This window comes from Pseudophryne corroboree, chromosome 8, assembly GCF_028390025.1.
Source record: "Pseudophryne corroboree isolate aPseCor3 chromosome 8, aPseCor3.hap2, whole genome shotgun sequence".
Classification (NCBI taxonomy): domain Eukaryota; kingdom Metazoa; phylum Chordata; class Amphibia; order Anura; family Myobatrachidae; genus Pseudophryne; species Pseudophryne corroboree.
This window is the reverse complement of record NC_086451.1, coordinates 394,710,197-394,728,961: the sequence shown is the minus strand read 5'-3', so window position 1 is coordinate 394,728,961 and position 18,765 is coordinate 394,710,197. Positions and strand designations below refer to the sequence as shown.

The 18,765-nt window shown below is 44.9% G+C and overlaps 1 protein-coding gene across 2 annotated transcripts in view; it reads left to right on the top strand.

Moving 5' to 3' along the window:
- The first annotated feature begins 287 nt into the window (after positions 1–287).
- LOC134949260 (cytochrome P450 2G1-like) overlaps positions 288–18,765 on the top strand; it is a 92,622-nt gene continuing 74,144 nt past the window's right edge. The window contains exons 1-3 of one of the 2 annotated variants that reach the window (XM_063937747.1): positions 288–309; positions 2,731–2,900; positions 3,235–3,397. In XM_063937747.1, coding sequence (XP_063793817.1) covers positions 288–309; positions 2,731–2,900; positions 3,235–3,397 — 355 coding nt within the window. Of the gene's footprint in view, positions 310–2,730; positions 2,901–3,234; positions 3,398–18,765 lie in introns of those variants that run through there. The other variant, XM_063937748.1, reaches the window with a different exon arrangement.

Genomic DNA, 18,765 nt, shown 5'->3' with positions numbered 1-18,765 from the left:
AGACAACTTACATAAGGTAACTCTCATGTTCCCACTAAGCTGTGAAATAAGATTAAGTGGAACGATACATGAACTTGGATAAAGTCCAAAACAGGTGCAGATCTGATATTACATCTTCCATGAGACATTGTCTCATGCAGATACCATTACATAAAGTACTGGTTGGTCTCTGCAATTGGTGATGAAACTTGCTAACACCTGTAAATTTCTCTGAATGAACTCCTACAACTGAAACACCCTTTAATCAGACCAAGACCACATATCAGCTTTGGAGATAAAGACTAAAGATGTTTCTTATCATGGTGACAGGTAAGGAGAGTTCTCTGTTAATAATGGTGTGTAGAGATGGTGCATTTGCTCATGAAGTTTTGTATGTTGGGCTTAATTGTTCCAATTGCTAACCCAATCAAACCACACGCCAAGGGATTGATTGTCCACCTCCAAGCTCTATTGTACAAATTCTGTGAAGAGTCAACTGTAAATACAGTGTAGAGTCACATTCTGAGATTGTGTCATGAGTATGTTAGAATTTTGCTCATCACTACTAGTGGGATTATTAGTGACCAGAAGTACAGTACAGTATTCTAAGTTTGGATCTTATTTATGAAAATGGTGCAAAAATCAAGAATATGTTTTTAACCAATAGCAACCAATTAGGTTTCAGCTTTTAGCTTAATGACATCTGATACCTGCTGTCGTTGTTACAGAATATGTTTTACATACAATTTTATTATTTGTCTGTTAGGTACTCAAAACTACAGTATGACTGTGGAAAAAGTGGGTGGTAGAATTATTAATTTATTTTGTACTGGATTCCAAAATCAGATTTAATGCAGGATGTAATGAAGTCTGAGATCAGCAGACGTGCGGATGCCGGTTGAAATTGTATGTTTTTTAAAAGGGGCAATCATTTACAAGGCTAAACCATGTCTTGTAAATGATTGCCCCTTTAAAAAACATCAGAGTTTGGCCGGCAACCCGCGTGCCCGCTGACCTTGGACTTCATTAAATCTCGGCCATGGTTTGGTTCTGTGGTTGGATCACAACAAAAATATCTTACAAACATGAGTGTTGTCACAAGCAGGAGCATACATGTTATGTCTTCCTTATTCTGTCCCTGTTGTAAATGCTAATAATGAGTGATCAAAAAATATTTAGACTATAATGTACTGCATCTATGTTTAATGTTTGAGCACTGTAAAAATGAGTGAAATACTGTACAAAAATGTAATAGTTATCATTGCAGAGGGCTTATATTTTGTTTCAACTGGCAAGTACTGTACATTAGATAATATTGGTACTTAATAATAAAGTATTTTTTCTTCATGTATTAAGTGTTTATTATTTAGTAAATTAAAGATACATATTATTCAGTAGGAGTCATTGGAGATTTCTTCTTATGGGCAATCTTAATGCAATAGTATGTAAAGGTTTAGGATATATTGAACGTAGTTGTTTACAATGAATTTAAATAGATTCCTGTGTACAACGGACTTTAATGTGTTTAGTCTTACAAGGCATTGTTACTGATTAGCAAGCTCCACCAGTTCACAATTCTGGGTTCAACAAGGTTTACGTACTGTGTAATGGGATCTTCAAGTTACCCAGACTACCATTATTAGATTTACTATTTGTTTTTGCTTTTTTACTTACATGCTGGGTTGTGTTTCATTTGTATTGTTTGCTGGTTTTTATTAATTACATTATGTTTTTATATAAAAAAGAAATATAGACCATCCCAGGAAATTCAACATTTTTATGGCAATCCTTCTGAGCCATTGCACAGGGCATCATGTTTAATTATTCCATTGGTCTTATGGTAATTCCGTAGACTACAATAAAAAGATGCAGAGCCACTCATTCCTCCTCGAGGATTGATGCCGTAGTACATCCATGATGCTTTTAGAGGAAACCACAGCACTCTTTTATAGAGGAGAGGAGCCAGTGCATGAGAAAGACAACTGCTGGGGAGATGAGTTTATTAGCAGAAAGAGAACCAGAGGAAAAGGGACATAGTGATTATTGGAGATCATGGAAGATAAACAGATCCACTACCAGAATGGGCTCCATGCAATGTATATAGAACCAGGCCAAAATTGCAAAGGGCAGTCTTCTCAATGTTTTTATTACACTGGTAGAAATTGTACTCAAATTGTGTGTCTGGAATGGGCAATAGTCATTTCATTGGTATAGCATAAGACTGCTGGTTGCTCACTTCTCCTTAGCGCCCATTAAATTCAAGCACTTTTACATTAAAATAAAACATGTTCTGTGGTGTCCTCGGCATAGAAACCACCTAATCTGATTCCCTAATTCAATAAGAAAGTGCAAAATCTAGCCACATGCAGATGCCACCATGTTGGCATCTGATACCACATGAGCTTTCATGCACATAACCCAAGCACTATAGGGGAAGAATAATTTACACATTCATACATGACTTTAGATATTAGCAGCTATTGATCAGACAAGTTAACATTGGTTTAATGACCATCCCTCTATTAGGAATGACCTATTACTCCTTAAAGTATGTCTACGTCATACCAATCCACTGACATGCTCTTGATGGAGCAGTGCATCATGCAGAATACTGGGCTTGCAGTAGGTAAACTGTGTACATGTGCCTGGCAGTTAGATGGAGTAACAATAGGTTCTGAGAAGAGTTTGCCTTAGTTGTCACTGATGGAACAATGTTGCTATTAAATGTCCTATAATTTGTTGATTTTCCAGGCTGGGAAAAGTTGTGCTCTATGACAATAGCGCTGGTTGTGCTCTTTCTGTCAGTTATCCTATTACGTCAAAAGAGAAAGGGTAAGCTTCCTCCTGGCCCAAGAGCTCTACCTGTGTTGGGCAACCTTCACCAGCTGGATACCAAGGACTTGGTCAAGTCATTAAAAAAGGTAACTGATACTGCTTATTAGTCTATTTATTTATCTACTGGCCAGGACCACAGGTACACAAGACATAAGCTTCTTAATAATAGTGTTATGTAATGATAGAGTAAGTGGGTATGGGTGTGTGAAACAATATAACTATGTGGGGACAGTGGGAGAGACTGAGGGAATGTGTTAGAATCAAGATAAAAGTGTGCAAGATAAAAAAATATATGTTCCTCATTTATTGCCTTGAATTATTTATTACATGTACAGTATCATCATCAGTTATGTAACTCTAAAAATGTTTGTATAATTTATCTCTTATCATTTTGTTTCCAATATGTTAACAAACCTGAAGCTGAGTAACATATATGGCCCAGTCTTCACTATTCACCTAGGACCGCAGCCTAATGTTGTCCTGTATGGCTACAAGGCAGTAAAGGAAGCGTTGGTGGAACAAGCAGACAGTTTCAGTGGCAGAGGAGACTTCCCTGCAGTTCATAGATTCACACAAGGAAACGGTAAGTGTTTCTTCTGTGACATCACAAGAAGTAGATATGACTGCATGAATTATGTTTTTGACTCAATGGAGCAAATTCATTTGTTTTTTTGGGCTCCCACCAGGGCTATTCAATTGTTTCCGTCCATTGGGCACATGCCCCATATCCAACTAAAGTACAGGTTGGGGCACTTAAACACTATTTTAGCTCACACGTTAGGAGGCTGGGAGCTGAAATGTGTCTCCCCCACTACATGCACGCCCGAATGGAGCAACAATTGAACTGCTTTGTTGGGCATCTAGTGGCGGCTGGAGAGACCAAAATTGAATCAGCCCCACTATGTGAATTCTTCTAAACCCAAGGACAGCACAATGAAGAAATGCTTAATTTAAATGATCTTACTGTTCCCCCCCCAAAAAAAAAAAATTAAATTAAAAAAACCTGTGTGTACACTACCAAGGTTAAGCCTGTATTTGATAAAAATGATCCATAGGAATCTTGGCAGTATGTGCATGCCATCTCATGGGGAAGAAGCATGTGATTGCCTAAGCACACTCTGCTCTAGATGTTGTGCCTTAAACGCTCATTCAAGCTCATCCTTAGTGCATAGCCATATATCTGAATTTGCAGAGACTGAGATGCCCACTGACAGCATGCACAGACACTGACATTTTGCTAGATACATCCTTACATGCACCATCTGTTGCACCATTGAAGCTCTATGGTATGTGCTGTTTCTCTGAGCATGGATTCCTTTCAGAGCAGTTGAACATCTCTTGATGCAACCCCTTTCAGCGCAACGTCTGGGACACTCCCATCCGATGCAAAATCTCTGAGTCTGTTTAGCCACCTCCTGTTTACATTCCAGTCACCACTCAGGAATGGCTGTGCATTTCTGCTACTGTGCATTTAAATAAATACGGTGACACTGTACAACTAAAATTGCGATGCATGTGCACAGATGAAAAACATGGCACCACTGCGTCTGACATCACTACTATGTCTGAATCAGGCCCTTGGGATTTAAGATCAGAGGGATCAGAGGGACCTTTAACCACTTGCCTGGCATGGCCGTTTCAGATGCGAACATACCAACAAGTGTCTTATCTGACCTGGTCGCACAGGATGCGACCAGTCAGATAGAGAGTGTTTGCAACAGAAAGTTATGAAACTTCCCTTCACTGCTGCTGTCAGGGGAACTGGAAGGTCTCTCTGCCTCCCTGCACCCTCCCCCAGTGTGTGTCATGCTACCGATCACTGTTGATCGGTCAGCGAGGCAGAACCCCTTCAGCCCAGCAGCTGCAGACAATAGCAGCCGCTGCGGAAGTGTAAATGATACTCCCCCCCCCCCCCCCCAACACCCCCCTGTGTACCTGGTGGCTGTCTCGGCTTTCAAATGCAATGTTTCTAATGGGAGCAATGTTCCGATGTTGGTGACCAATGTTCCGATGTTTGAAACTTTTTAACTAAAATCATTTTGAATAAGGTGAAATACACATTCTACAACTAATTCACTCATAAAAAACAACATTTTATGAGCGTTTTTTTTTTAAATAATTTGTCATTTAAGTGATTAAAGGCTGCCGCATTAAATTGTTTAGTATTGCATTCCAACATAGGTGGTCATTCCGAGTTGATCGCAGCCAGCAACTTTATGCTGCTGGTGCGATCAACTAGTCCAGAGGTTCTCAAACTCTGGACCGAGTTTGAGAACCACTGAACTAGTCCATGCCTATGGGCAGAGCCGGCCATAGCTATAGGCAAACTAGGCAATTGCCTAGGGCATTTGATATGCCCAGGGGCATCAGCAGCTTCTGCTGATTAAAATGATATGCGGCATGCCTATATTCTGTGTGTAGCATTTCATATGCAGATACAGTCACAGTCTCACACAGTATAAAGGCATGCTGTATATCATTTTAATCAGCAGAAGCTGCTTGTGAATCCTAGCCACATAACAATGCAAATAAGATGCATTTTCATTAAAAAATGTGCCCAACGTTAGCACTGAGGCAAGATTTATGAGGACACATCTGTATCCAAGCAGAGGCAGAGGTCACAGTGTTAGTGGCAGTGTGAGTGCTGTGTGTGAGTGAGTGAGTGAGTGAGTGAGTGAGTGAGTGAGTGAGTGAGTGAGTGAGTGAGTGGTTTGGTTGTGCAGTAGTGTTCAGAATATGTGTAAGGAGCATTATGTGTGTCATGTAAAAATGCATTAATAATGTGCAACATATGTATAAGGGGCACTATGTGTGTCATTATGTGTATAAGGGCATTAATAATGTGTGGCATACTGTATGTGTAACAGGGTACTAATGTATGTGTCATTATGTGTATAGGGGCACTAACAATGTGCAGCAAATGTGTAGGGGGCACTATGTGTGTCATTATGTGTATTAGGGCATTAATAATGTGCGGCATATGTGTAAGGGACATTATGTGTAAAAGGGCATTAATAAAGGTTGTCATAATGTGTAAGCACATTATGTTTAGAAGGACATTAATAATGTGTCTCATATGTGTTAGGGGCATTACTGTGTGGGATTATGTGTTTAAGGTGCTCTTCTATGTGGTGTTGCGTATAGAAAGGGCACTACTGTGTCGTCTAATGTGAATAAAGAGCAATAGGGTGTAGTGTAATGTGAATAAGGAGCAATTCAGTGTGATGTAATGTGAATAAGGGGCTCTACTGTGAGGAGTAACGTTTATAAGGTAAAGTGATACTACTGTGGGATGTAATATGAATTATGGAAACTATCCCATGATCAAATGTGAATAAAGTGCAGTACTGTGTGGCGTATTTGGAATTGGGGTTACTATTGTGTGGCCATGCCCCTTGCCAGCAAAAACACACCCCTTTTTGGGCTGTGCACCAAATGTGCGAACTGTTCCTATTTAAAATATAGGGGGTACAAACACCAAAATAAGGACTGCAATGGCTGAGGGGTGATGGTTCTGGGAAAGAAGTGCAAGGTCAGAGGCAGAACCAGCAGTGGTGCTAGGGGGCACTAGCCAAAATCTTGCCTAGGGCATCATATTGGTTAGGGCCGGCTCTGCCTATGGGGGAGTGTATTTTAGCTTAGCAAGGATGCAAACGCTTGCACAGCCCTGCTAAGCTAAAAAAGTTTTGTGTAAAAGAAGACTAGCCCTAGTCCTACTTACCCTGTGCGACGGCTCCAGCGATGCAGATCCCAGCTTTGATGTCAGACATCCGTCCTCCGTTCTTCTGACCACGCCTGCGTTTTCTACACCACTTCCCGAAAACGGCCGCCAATGGTCTGGTGACGCCCAGGAACGCCTTCTTTCTGTCAATCTTCTTGCAGGCCGCCGCTGCGACCGCTTTCTTCACAATCCGCGTTGTAACCCGGCGACCCCTGTCGCCGGGCAATGACGCGCATGCGCATTACGGACCCGTTTGCACTGCAGCGACAAACCGCTGCATGCGAATGGGTCAGAATGACCCCCATAGCATCTACAATACCATGCAGTATAACAGACAACAAGGATCACAAACTTTTTTACATACTGTAGAATATAAATTCACTGCAATGTCTTATTCAGGAGTTTATGAGCTGAATATGCTAAAACATAAATTAAGTTTTGTAGTTACAGTACCTTTTCTATCATTTCCCCAGTGGCGTAACTACTGCCCCCGCAGCCCCTGTGGAGGCTTGGAGGCGCAGGGCTGCGGGGGCGCCGCCACTGAATCAGAGCAGATTGACATGCGGACGAGTCGTCCGCATGTCAATCTGCTAAATGTCTCTTCCAAAATGGCCGTCGCCATGGAAAAGACATGCTAGAGGTCATACTTGACCTCTAGCGTCTAGAAAGTGCCGGGACCCGCGGGAGCGCATAGCGCTGGCCGCGGTCGGCGACACCCTGCAGCCCTGCCACCCTGCTATCATGGGGCAGCAGCAACAGCAACGGGGGGATAGGGCAGCGGTGCCCGCGGCACATATAATGCACTTGCCAATTCCCAGATGAAAACCATTGATTAATGAGATCAAAGTGTGTGTGAGGCTAAGTAGAAGTAATGATATCTTTGCAAACTATAAAAACATGTATAATGAGATTGAAACACAGAACTCTAAGCATAATTCTGGCAAAAGTTACTGACGCCCCATGTACTGGAAAAGAACATAAGAATTACTGGAGACGGATAGCAGAAAGTCAAATCATTTTGAACTTTTCCCTGAAACCCTGAGCATGAAACCCCTGGCAACGAGCATGACACCCTGAGCATGAAACCCCTGGAAACGAGCATGATACCCTGAGCATGAAACCCCTGGCAACAAGCATGACACCCTGAGCATGAAACCCCCTGGCACCATGCATGGAACCAAGATCATGAAACCCCTGGCAATGATCAGGTAATTTTAAAGTAATTAGAAGACTTACTGTAGGGCTTTATGTGTAGTGGGCATTGCGGTGTGTGGCATAATATATAACGGGCATTGCGGTGTGTGGCATACTGTATCACGGACATTGTGGTATGTGGTATAATGTATAACAGACATTGCGGTGTGTGTCATAATGGGGGTCATTCCGAGTTGTTCGCTCTGTATTTTTTTCTCGCAACGGAGCGATTAGTCGCTAATGCGCATGCGCAATGCCCGCAGTGCGACTGCGCCAAGTAAATTTGCTATGCAGTTAGGTATTTTACTCACGGCATTACAAGGTTTTTTCTTCGTTCTGGTGATCGTAATGTGATTGACAGGAAGTGGGTGTTTCTGGGCGGAAACAGGCCGTTTTATGGGTGTGTGCGAAAAAACGCTACCGTTTCTGGGAAAAACGCAGGAGTGGCTGGAGAAACGGAGGAGTGTCTGGGTGAACGCTGGGTGTGTTTGTGACGTCAAACCAGGAACGACAAGCACTTAACTGATCGCAGATGCCGAGTAAGTGTAGAGCTACTCAGAAACTGCTAAGAAGTGTCTATTCGCAATTTTGCTAATCTATCGTTCGCAATTTTGATAAGCTAAGATTCACTCCCAGTAGGCGGCGGCTTAGCGTGTGCAAAGCTGCTAAAAGCAGCTTGCGAGCGAACAACTCGGAATGACCCCCAATGTGTCACAGACATGACGGTGTGTGGTATACTGTATCACGGACATTGTATGTGGCATAATGTCTTAGGGGCATTGCAGTGTGTGGTATAATGTATAACAGGCATTGCAGTGTGTTTCGTAATGTGTCACAGACATGATGGTGTGTGGTATACTGTATCACGGGCATTGTATGTGGTATAATATCTCAGGGGCATTGTAGTTTGTAGCATAATGTATAACGGGCATTGTGATGCATGGCGTAATGTGTCACAGGCATTATGGTGTGTGGTATTATGTCTCAGGGACACTGCAGTGTGTGGCATAATTTATAACGGGCATTGCTGTGTGGCATAATGTGTCACAGGCATTACAGTGTGTGGCATAATGTCTAAGGGCCATTGCAGTATGTGGCATAATGTATACTGGGCATTACTATAAGGAGGAATAATGACAAATAATGTAAGGGGCATAAATCAGGATTATTATTTTTTCCTGTGGTCGCCAATGTCTCGGCTTGCAGGTTGCAAAACTGGGGTAAAAGGTTGTCTTTTCCTGCAACGCAACGCCCCTTTAAACAAAGCCACACCCATTTTAATGAAGCCACACACCTTTTTCCGGCACGCACATTTTTCACTTTGCCAGTCCCAACCAATTATGGGGGGGTGGGCGCCAGTGATTTTTTGGCTTGGGGAGAAACATTTCTATTTACGCCACTGCATTTCCCCATACTATGGTTAGAGCCTTCTGTAAAAAGAAAGACACGATGTACGACTTAAATCTAGGACGGTCACCAAACTATAGTGATCTGATTTCAAGATATTGCCAACCCTTGGATCCTCGTGGAGCGAATAAAGGACTTGATCTTCAAGTCTGACATACTGCAGGGGGGCAGATGTAACATGTGCAGAGAGGCCCTCATTCCGAGTCGTTCGCTCGGTAATTTTCATCGCATCGCAGTGAAATTCCGCTTAGTACGCATGCGCAATAATCGCACTGCGACTGCGCCAAGTAATTTTACAATGAAGATAGTATTTTTACTCACGGCTTTTTCTTCGCTCCGGCGATCGTAGTGTGATTGACAGGAAATGGGTGTTACTGGGCGGAAACACGGCGTTTTCGGGGCGTGTGGATAAAAACGCTACCGTTTCCGGAAAAAACGCAGGAGTGGCCGGAGAAACGGGGGAGTGTCTGGGCGAACGCTGGGTGTGTTTATGACGTCAAACCAGGAACGACAAGCACTGAACTGATCGCAGATGCCGAGTAAGTCTGAAGCTACTCTGAAACTGCTAAGTAGTTTGTAATCGCAATATTGCGAATACATCGGTCGCAATTTTAAGAAGCTAAGATACACTCCCAGTAGGCGTAGGCTTAGCCTGAGCAACTCTGCTAAATTCGCCTTGCGAGCGATCAACTCGGAATGAGGGCCAGAGAGTTATATTTGGGTGGGGTGTGTTCAAACTGAAATCTAAATTGCAGTGTAAAAATAAAGCAGGCAGTATTTACCCTGCACAGAAACAAAATAACCCACCCAAATCTGACTCTCTCTGCAAATGTTATATCTGCCCCCCCTGCAGTGCACATGGGGGGTAATTCCAAGTTGATCGCAGCAGGAATTTAGTTAGCAATTGGGCAAAACCATGTGCACTGCAGGGGAGGCAGATATAACATGTGCAGAAAGAGTTAGATTTGGGTGGGTTATTTTGTTTCTGTGCAGGGTAAATACAGGCTGCTTTATTTTTACACTGCAAATTAGATTGCAGATTGATCACACCCCACCCAAATCTAACTCTCTCTGCACATGTTATATCTGTCCCCCCTGCAGTGCACATGGTTTTGCCCAACTGCTAAAAAATTTCCTGCTGCGATCAACTTGGAATTACCCCCATGGTTTTGCCCAATTGCTAACAAACTTGCTGCTGCGATCAACTCAGAATTACCCCCATGGTTTTGCACATCTGCTAACAAATGTGCTGCTGCGATCAACTCTGAATTACCCCCATAATCGCTTAATTTAATCTTCATTTTCTCAAGCTGATTTTCCAAAAGTCTAATTAGGGTAATCACCTGACTCAAGATAGCAGTGTCCGAACACACTACACATGTGGCTGCTTCAAAGTGTTTCAGCACCTTGCACAAGACAAAAAGTATTCTCCACTGTGCTAGAATAAGGTACATTCCCCCTTCTTTCCCATTGTCATGGCTTGTTGTGTTGCTGTGGATTTTTTTTGCTGTATGACAGGAAAGGCTGTCTCTCCTGACTCAGCTCTCTGCGCATCACTGGCTCACACATAGCACTCATGGACACATTTAAACTCTCCTCAGGCATTTCTGTTTAAATCCTCTATGCCTTTGGGAATCAGCTTTAGTAGATGATGTTGAAGGACCAGTATCATCATGACTGGTGGCAGCAGCTGCAGTGATAGTATTTGATTGCTGCCCCTGCTCTTCTCTAAACTGATCATTATGCATTGTATAACTCACAGTTTAGCTCACAATACATGGAGTAAGACTGCTTTTAGATGTACATGAAGTGAGCAAAGCACACTGGGGTACAGCATACTGGGGTACAGTGCACAGAACAGTACAAATACAATATACCACAATTTTTTCTACTCTTTTTCCATTTTTACTTGCAGGTCAGCTCACACTGCGTGAAGTAAGACTGCTTTTATATGTACATTAAGTGAACAAAGCACACTGAGGTAGAGCAACCTGAGGTATAGTGCACAAAACAGTACGAACAAATTATACCAATTTTTTTTTTTAACCCACAGCTTGACTCACACCGCATGGAGTCAGACTGCTCTTATATGTATGTGAAGTGAACAAAGTGCACTTGGGTATAGCATGATGGAGTACAATGCACAAAACTGTACAAATTATGCAACAATATATTTTTATTCTTCATCTTTTTTAGCTCACAGCTAGACTCACATTGCATGGAATCAGACCACTTTTATGTGTACTTAAAGTGAACAAAGTGCACTGAGGTACAGCATACTGGAGTGCAATGCACAGAACAGTACAAACAAATTATACAACTATATATTTATTTGTTTTTTAAATTACAGCTCAGCTCACATTGCATAGAGTCATTGGGCTTTTATATGTACATGAACAAATACACTGGGTACAGCGCACACAGGTTGGACAAACTTATAACCCACTGCATTCACATACAGATCTAGCCAAACTTATCATGGCTACATCTACATTGATCAAGCACTCTCAGGGTGGCTAGGCATGCTCACAACTAGCTGTGCTGAGCTGCGGCATATTCCACTCCCATTCATGTGAATTGGGTGCATGCGCGTTTAAGATGCCTTAGTGTCCCAGACATGCACACGATCACAAGGCAATGATCATGGCAAGATGTAGCCATGATAAGGATGGCTTCATCTGTATAAGAAGTGTGACTAAAAAAAGTAAAAATAGATTTTTTTAAGTTTCTACAACCTGTGTGCGCTGTACCCCAGTGTGTTTGTTCATATATATATATATATATATATATATATAAAAGGCAACAAACGAGGTGGCACTCGGAGTCTTTGAAAACCAAAAGTGACTTTAGTGCATAAAGTGCAAGATCAACGTTTCGGGGTACTAGACCCCTTCTTCAGGAAAACATACAGTGCAAAACAAACACAATTTATAGGTGCACTGACCCCCAGAAAAGCCCCCATGCCTGGGTCCCAATGACCACGCCGTTCCGAGCCCGACATCCGTTCATCCAGAGTGACCACTTCCGCCGGAAGTGACGTCGTCTGATGACGTTGCGGATCCCGGTCACATTGCCATGGTGCCGCTGATAAACATAAACAGAATTAATTTATACACATGCCGCTGGTCGTCTCACAGCAGGTTTAGCACAGACACAATCTCAGACATCTACTACTGTTACAGTGCAAAAAAAACATAATAAGAGAGCGCTATGCTCATGGTATAAAGTGCTAAAACAACCAACAGTGCTTAAACATAAACTGGAAAGTGACAAACCCCACACAAGAACCTGTAGTATCATACCCTATGTATGTTCATAAGTGTAAAACATGCTAGGACCCCCTGCCATAGAAACGGGAGATAGCAATAAAAAATGATTAAAACATTGCTTAAATAATTTTTTTTAGTATGCATATGTGTATAGTGACAGGCAACCTGAAGTGTGACCACAGGCACGTTATACAACATGGAAGTGCCCATTTCAGTAAAAACCATAATCACCATAGTATCAAGCCCACGTATATAACCATAAAACATATCTACCCATGGCAAAACTGCCACTTACCCCTAAACTACCCAACATATACATTGTTAAAACCAATTTTGCTTAAAACAGTGGACTTTTTTTTACTCACGGCACACCGAACAATATTTTAAAATTCCCAAGGCACACCATCAGTTCCCCACAGAAAAATATAAAAAACACACATTGGCCCTCACAGTAATAAAAATTCTACACATACATTGGCCTACACAGAAAAAAACAATCACATTGCTCACCACATAAATCCTATTGCTCCCGACATTAATTATTCACATTGTTCCCCCCATAAATCCAAAAATCCTTATTCTCCCCACATAGGGGGTCATTCCGAGTTGTTCGCTCGTTATTTTTTTGTCGCAACGGAGCGAATAGTCGCTAATGCGCATGCGCAATGTCCGCAGTGTGACTGCGCCAAGTAAATTTGCTATGCAGTTAGGAATTTTACTCACGGCATTACAAGGTTTTTTCTTTGTTCTGGTGATCGTAATGTGATTGACAGGAAGTGGGTGTTTCTGGGCGGAAACAGGCCGTTTTATGGGAGTGTGTGAAAAAACGCTACCGTTTCTGGGAAAAACGCAGGAGTGGCTGGAGAAACGGAAGAGTGTCTGGGCGAATGCTGGGTGTGTTTGTGACGTCAAACCAGAAACGCCAAGCACTGAACTGATCGCAGATGCCGAGTAAGTCTGGAGCTACTCAGAAACTGCTAAGAAGTGTCTATTCGCAATTCTGCTAATCTTTCGTTAGCAATTTTAATATGCTAAGATTCACTCCCAGTAGGCGGCGGCTTAGCGTGTGCAAAGCTGCTAAAAGCAGCTTGCGAGCGAACAACTCGGAATAACCCCCATAAATCCTATTGAAAATAGGATTTTAATACCTACTGGTAAATCCTTTTCTCTTAGTCTGTAGAGGATGCTGGGGACTCCAAAAGGACCATGGGGTATAGACGGGATCCGCAGGAGACATGTGCACACTAAAAGACTTTGAATGGGTGTGAACTGGCTCCTCCCTCTATGCCTCTCCTCCAGACCTCAGTTATAGGAACTGTGCCCAGGGAGACTGACATTTCGAGAAAAAGGATTTTTGTTAAACTAAGGGTGAGATACATACCAGCTCACACCACAAACACACCGTACAACTGGATTAGCAGGAATACCAGATTACAGTATGAACGAAAACAGCAACAAGCTGAACATAACCAATACACAACCCTCGTGTAACCGAAAACAACAACTAACAACACAACTGCAAGTAACAGTATGCACTGGGATGGGCGCCCAGAATCCTCTATGGACTAGGACAGGGGTGTCAAAGACAAGGCCCGCGGGCCAAATCCGGCCCGCCAGACCTCGTCTGATGGCCCGCGGTGCCGCCGCCATGAAACCCCCTTCTCCCGAGTGCCCAGCTCGGGGGGGGGCGGGGTTTCGCGGAATGACGCGATTGCGTCGTGACGTCACGGCGCAAACGCGTCATTCAACGAAACCCCGTCGGAGGAGGGAGAAGGGAGCCGCGCAGACGAGGAGGGAGAGGCGGCTGAAGAGCGGCGAGAACCGCTGCAAATGTAAGTCAGCCCCTCTCCCTTCCTCTCTTTCTCTCTCTCTCCCTCCTTCCACCACCTGCCGCAATGTGTAAAATGGGGACCTGTGCCTGCCACAATGTGTAAAATGGGGACCTGTGCCTGCCACAATGTGTAAAATGGGGACCTGTACCTGCCGCTATGTGTAAAATGGGGACCTGTGCCTGCCACAATGTGTAAAATGGGGACCTGTGCCTGCCACAATGTGTAAAATGGGGACCTGTACCTGCCGCTATGTGTAAAATGGGGACCTGTGCCTGCCACAATGTGTAAAATGGGGACCTGTGCCTGCCACAATGTGTAAAATGGGGACCTGTACCTGCCGCTATGTGTAAAATGGGGACCTGTGCCTGCCACAATGTGTAAAATGGGGACCTGTGCCTGCCACAATGTGTAAAATGGGGACCTGTACCTGCCGCTATGTGTAAAATGGGGACCTGTGCCTGCCACAATGTGTAAAATGGGGACCTGTGCCTGCCACAATGTGTAAAATGGGGACCTGTGCCTGCCACAATGTGTAAAATGGGGACCTGTACCTGCCGCTATGTGTAAAATGGGGACCTGTGCCTGCCACAATGTGTAAAATGGGGACCTGTGCCTGCCACAATGTGTAAAATGGGGACCTGTACCTGCCGCTATGTGTAAAATGGGGACCTGTGCCTGCCACAATGTGTAAAATGGGGACCTGTGCCTGCCACAATGTGTAAAATGGGGACCTGTACCTGCCGCTATGTGTAAAATGGGGACCTGTGCCTGCCACAATGTGTAAAATGGGGACCTGTGCCTGCCACAATGTGTAAAATGGGGACCTGTACCTGCCGCTATGTGTAAAATGGGGACCTGTGCCTGCCACAATGTGTAAAATGGGGACCTGTGCCTGCCACAATGTGTAAAATGGGGACCTGTACCTGCCGCTATGTGTAAAATGGGGACCTGTGCCTGCCGCAATGTGTAAAATGGGGACCTGTGCCTGCCGCAATGTGTAAAATGGGGACCTGTGCACTATAAAAGGGGGCACATGGCTGGGCACTATAAAAGGGGGCACATGGCTGGGCACTTTAAAAGGGGGCAGATGGCTGGGCACATATAAGGCAGGTGGAGCGGTAAATTTTGGATAGACCTACAGATACAACCGGCCCTTTGATGGGGACCAAACTGCTGATGCGGCCCCCGATGAATTTGAGTTTGACACCCCTGGACTAGGAGAAAAGGCTTTACCGGTAGGTATTAAAATCCTATTTTCTCTTACGTCCTAGAGGATGCTGGGGACTCCAAAAGGACCATGGGGTCTATACCAAAGCTCCAGACTGGGTCGGATAGTGTGGACGACCCTGCAGCACCGATTGAGCAAACATGAGGTCATCATCAGCCAGGGTATCAAACTTGAAGAACTTAGCAAAAATGTTTGAACCCGACCACGTAGCTACTCTGCAAAGCTGAAGTGCCGAGACCCCTCGGGTAGCCGCCCAAGATGAGCACACCTTCCAGGTAGAATGGGCCTTCACTGACTACGGCAACGACAATCCAGCCGTAGAATGAGCGTGCTGAATCATATTACAAATCCAGCGTGCAATAGTCTGCTTGGAAGCATGATTTCCAATCTTGTTGGAAGCATACAGGACAAACAGAGTCTCCGTTTTCCTAACAAGAGCCGTTCTGGCGACATAAATTTTCAAAGCTCTTACGACATCGAGAGATTTTGGCACCGCCATGGCATCCGTAGCCACAGGCACCACAATAGGTTGATTTATGTGAAACGAAGAAGCCACCTTCGGCAGAAATTGTTGACGAGTCCTCAATTCCGCTCTATCCACATGGAAAATCAAATATGGGCTCTTGTGAGACAAAGCCGCCAATTCCGACACCCGTCTGGCCGACGCCAAGGCCAAAAGCATGACCACTTTCCAAGTGAGAAATTTCAACTCAACCTTTCGCAAAAGTTCAAACCAGTGAGACAAAAGAAATTGTAACACCACGTCAAGATCCCATGGTGCCACGGGTGGCACAAACAGAGGATGGATATGCAGCACTCCCTTCACGAAAGTCTGAACTTCAGGAAGGGCGGCCAATTCTTTTTGAAAGAAAATAGATAAAGCCGAAATCTGCACTTTCATGGAACCCAACTTCAGGCCTGCATCCACGCCTGCCTGCAAAAAATGGAGGAAACGACCCAGATGAAACTCCTCCGCAGGAGCTTTCTTGGCTTCACACCACGACACATATTTTCTCCAAATACGGTGATAATGCTTTTTCGTGACCTCTTTTCTTGCCTTAAGGAGAGTGGGGATGACTTCCCCGGGAATACCCTTTCGAGCTAGGATTTGGCGTTCAAGCTCCACGCCATCAAACGCAGCCGCGGTAAGTCCTGAAATACGCATGGCCCCTGCAGTAACAGGTCCTCTCTGAGAGGAAGCGGCCAAGGATCTTCTATGAGCAATTCCTGAAGATCCGGATACCAGGCCCTCCGTGGCCAATCTGGAACGACGAGTACTGCCGGAACCCTTGTTCGTCTTATGATCCTTAACACTTTTGGAATGAGAGGAAGTGGAGGGAACACATATACCGACTGAAACACCCACGGAGTTACCAGGGCGTCCACTGCACTGGCTTGGGGGTCCCTTGACCTGGAACAATACCTCGGAAGCTTCTTGTTGAGGCGAGACACCATCATGTCTATTTGAGGAATTCCCCAATGTCTTGTCACGTCTGCAAATACCTCTCAATGAAGAGCCCACTCTCTTGGATGGAGATCATGTCTGCTGAGGAAGTCCGCTTCCCAGATGTCCACGCCCGGAAGGAAGACTGCTGACAGAGCGCTCACATGCTTTTCCGCCCAGCGGAGAACTGTTGTGGCCTCCGCCATCGCCGCTATGCTCTTTGTTCCGCCCTGGCGGTTTACGTACGCTACCGCAGTTATGTTGTCCGACTGAATCAGGACAGGTAGACCTCGAAGCACGCGTTCCGCTTGCAGAAGGCCGTTGTAAATGGCTCTTAACTCCAGAACGTTTATGGGGAGACAAGTTTCCTGGCTTCACCATTTTCCCCGGAAACTTCTTCCTAGCGTGACTGCTCCCCAGCAGCGGAGACTTGCATCCGTGGTCAGCAGGACCCAATCCTGGATCCCAAACCTGCGTCCCTCTAGAAGGTGAGAACTTTGCAGCCACCACCGGAAAGATATTCTGGTCCTGGAAGATAGACTTATTTTCCGGTGCATGTGCAGGTGAGACCCGGACCATTTGTCCAGCAGGTCCCACTGAAACACCCGGGCATGGAATGGCTTTGTAAGCTGCAACCATCTTCCCTGGCACTCGAGTGCATTGATGAATCGACACTCTTGCCGGTTTCAGAATCTCCTTGACCATGCATTGGATTTCCAGAGCTTTTTCCGCTGGAAGAAACACTCTTTGCAGTTCCGTGTCCAGGATCATGCCCAAGAAAGGCAGCCGAGTTGTAGGAATCAACTGAGATTTTGGCAAATTTAGGATCCAACCATGATGTTGCAGAACCGTCAGGGAGAGTTCCACATTTCTTAGCAACTGCTGCTTCGATCTCGCCTTTATCAGGAGATCGTCCAAGTACGGGATAATTGTGACACCTTGCTTGCGTAGGAGTACCATCATTTCCGCCATCACCTTGGTGAAGACCCTCGGGGCCGTGGAAAGCCTAAACGGCAACTTCTGAAATTGGTAATGATAATCCTGCACCGCAAATCTCAGGAAAGCTTGATGTGGAGGATATATCGGGACGTGTAAGTAGGCATCTTTTATGTCGACTGACGCCATAAAATCCCCCCCCCCCCCCCCCTTCTAGACTGGAGATCACTGCTCGAAGAGATTCCATCTTGAACTTTAAAGTTTTCAAATACAGATTGAGGGATTTTAGGTTCAGGATCGGTCTGACCGAGCCGTCCGGCTTCGGAACGACAAAGAGGCTCGAATAAAACCCTTCTCCCCATTGGGACGGGGGTACCGGGACAATGACACTCTGTTGACACAGCTTCTGTATCGCAGCACTCACTACTGCCCTTTCTGGGATAGAAACTGGCAAGGCTGATTTGAAAAATCGGTGGGGGGAGCACCTCCTGAAACTCCAGCTTGTACTCTTGGGACACTATGTCTAACACCCAAGGATCTAGGCCCGAGTGAAACCAGACCTGACTGAAGAGTCTGAGACGCGCTCCCACCTGCACGGACTCCCGTAGGGGAGCCCCAGCGTCATGCGGTGGACTTGGCAGAGGCCGGGGAGGACTTTTGGTCCTGGGAGCCTGACCCAGCAGGCGCCCTTTTTCCCCTTCCTCTACCTTTTGAAGCAAGAAAGGACGATCCTCTTCCTTTTTTGTATTTATTAGGCCGAAAGGACTGCATCTGATAAAGGGGTGCCTTTTTCTGTTGTGCTGGAACATAAGGAAGAAAAGATGACTTACCCGCTGTAGCGGTAGACACCAGGTCAGTGAGGCCGACACCAAACAAGACACTACCTTTATAAGGGAGAGCTTCCATAGCTTTCTTGGAGT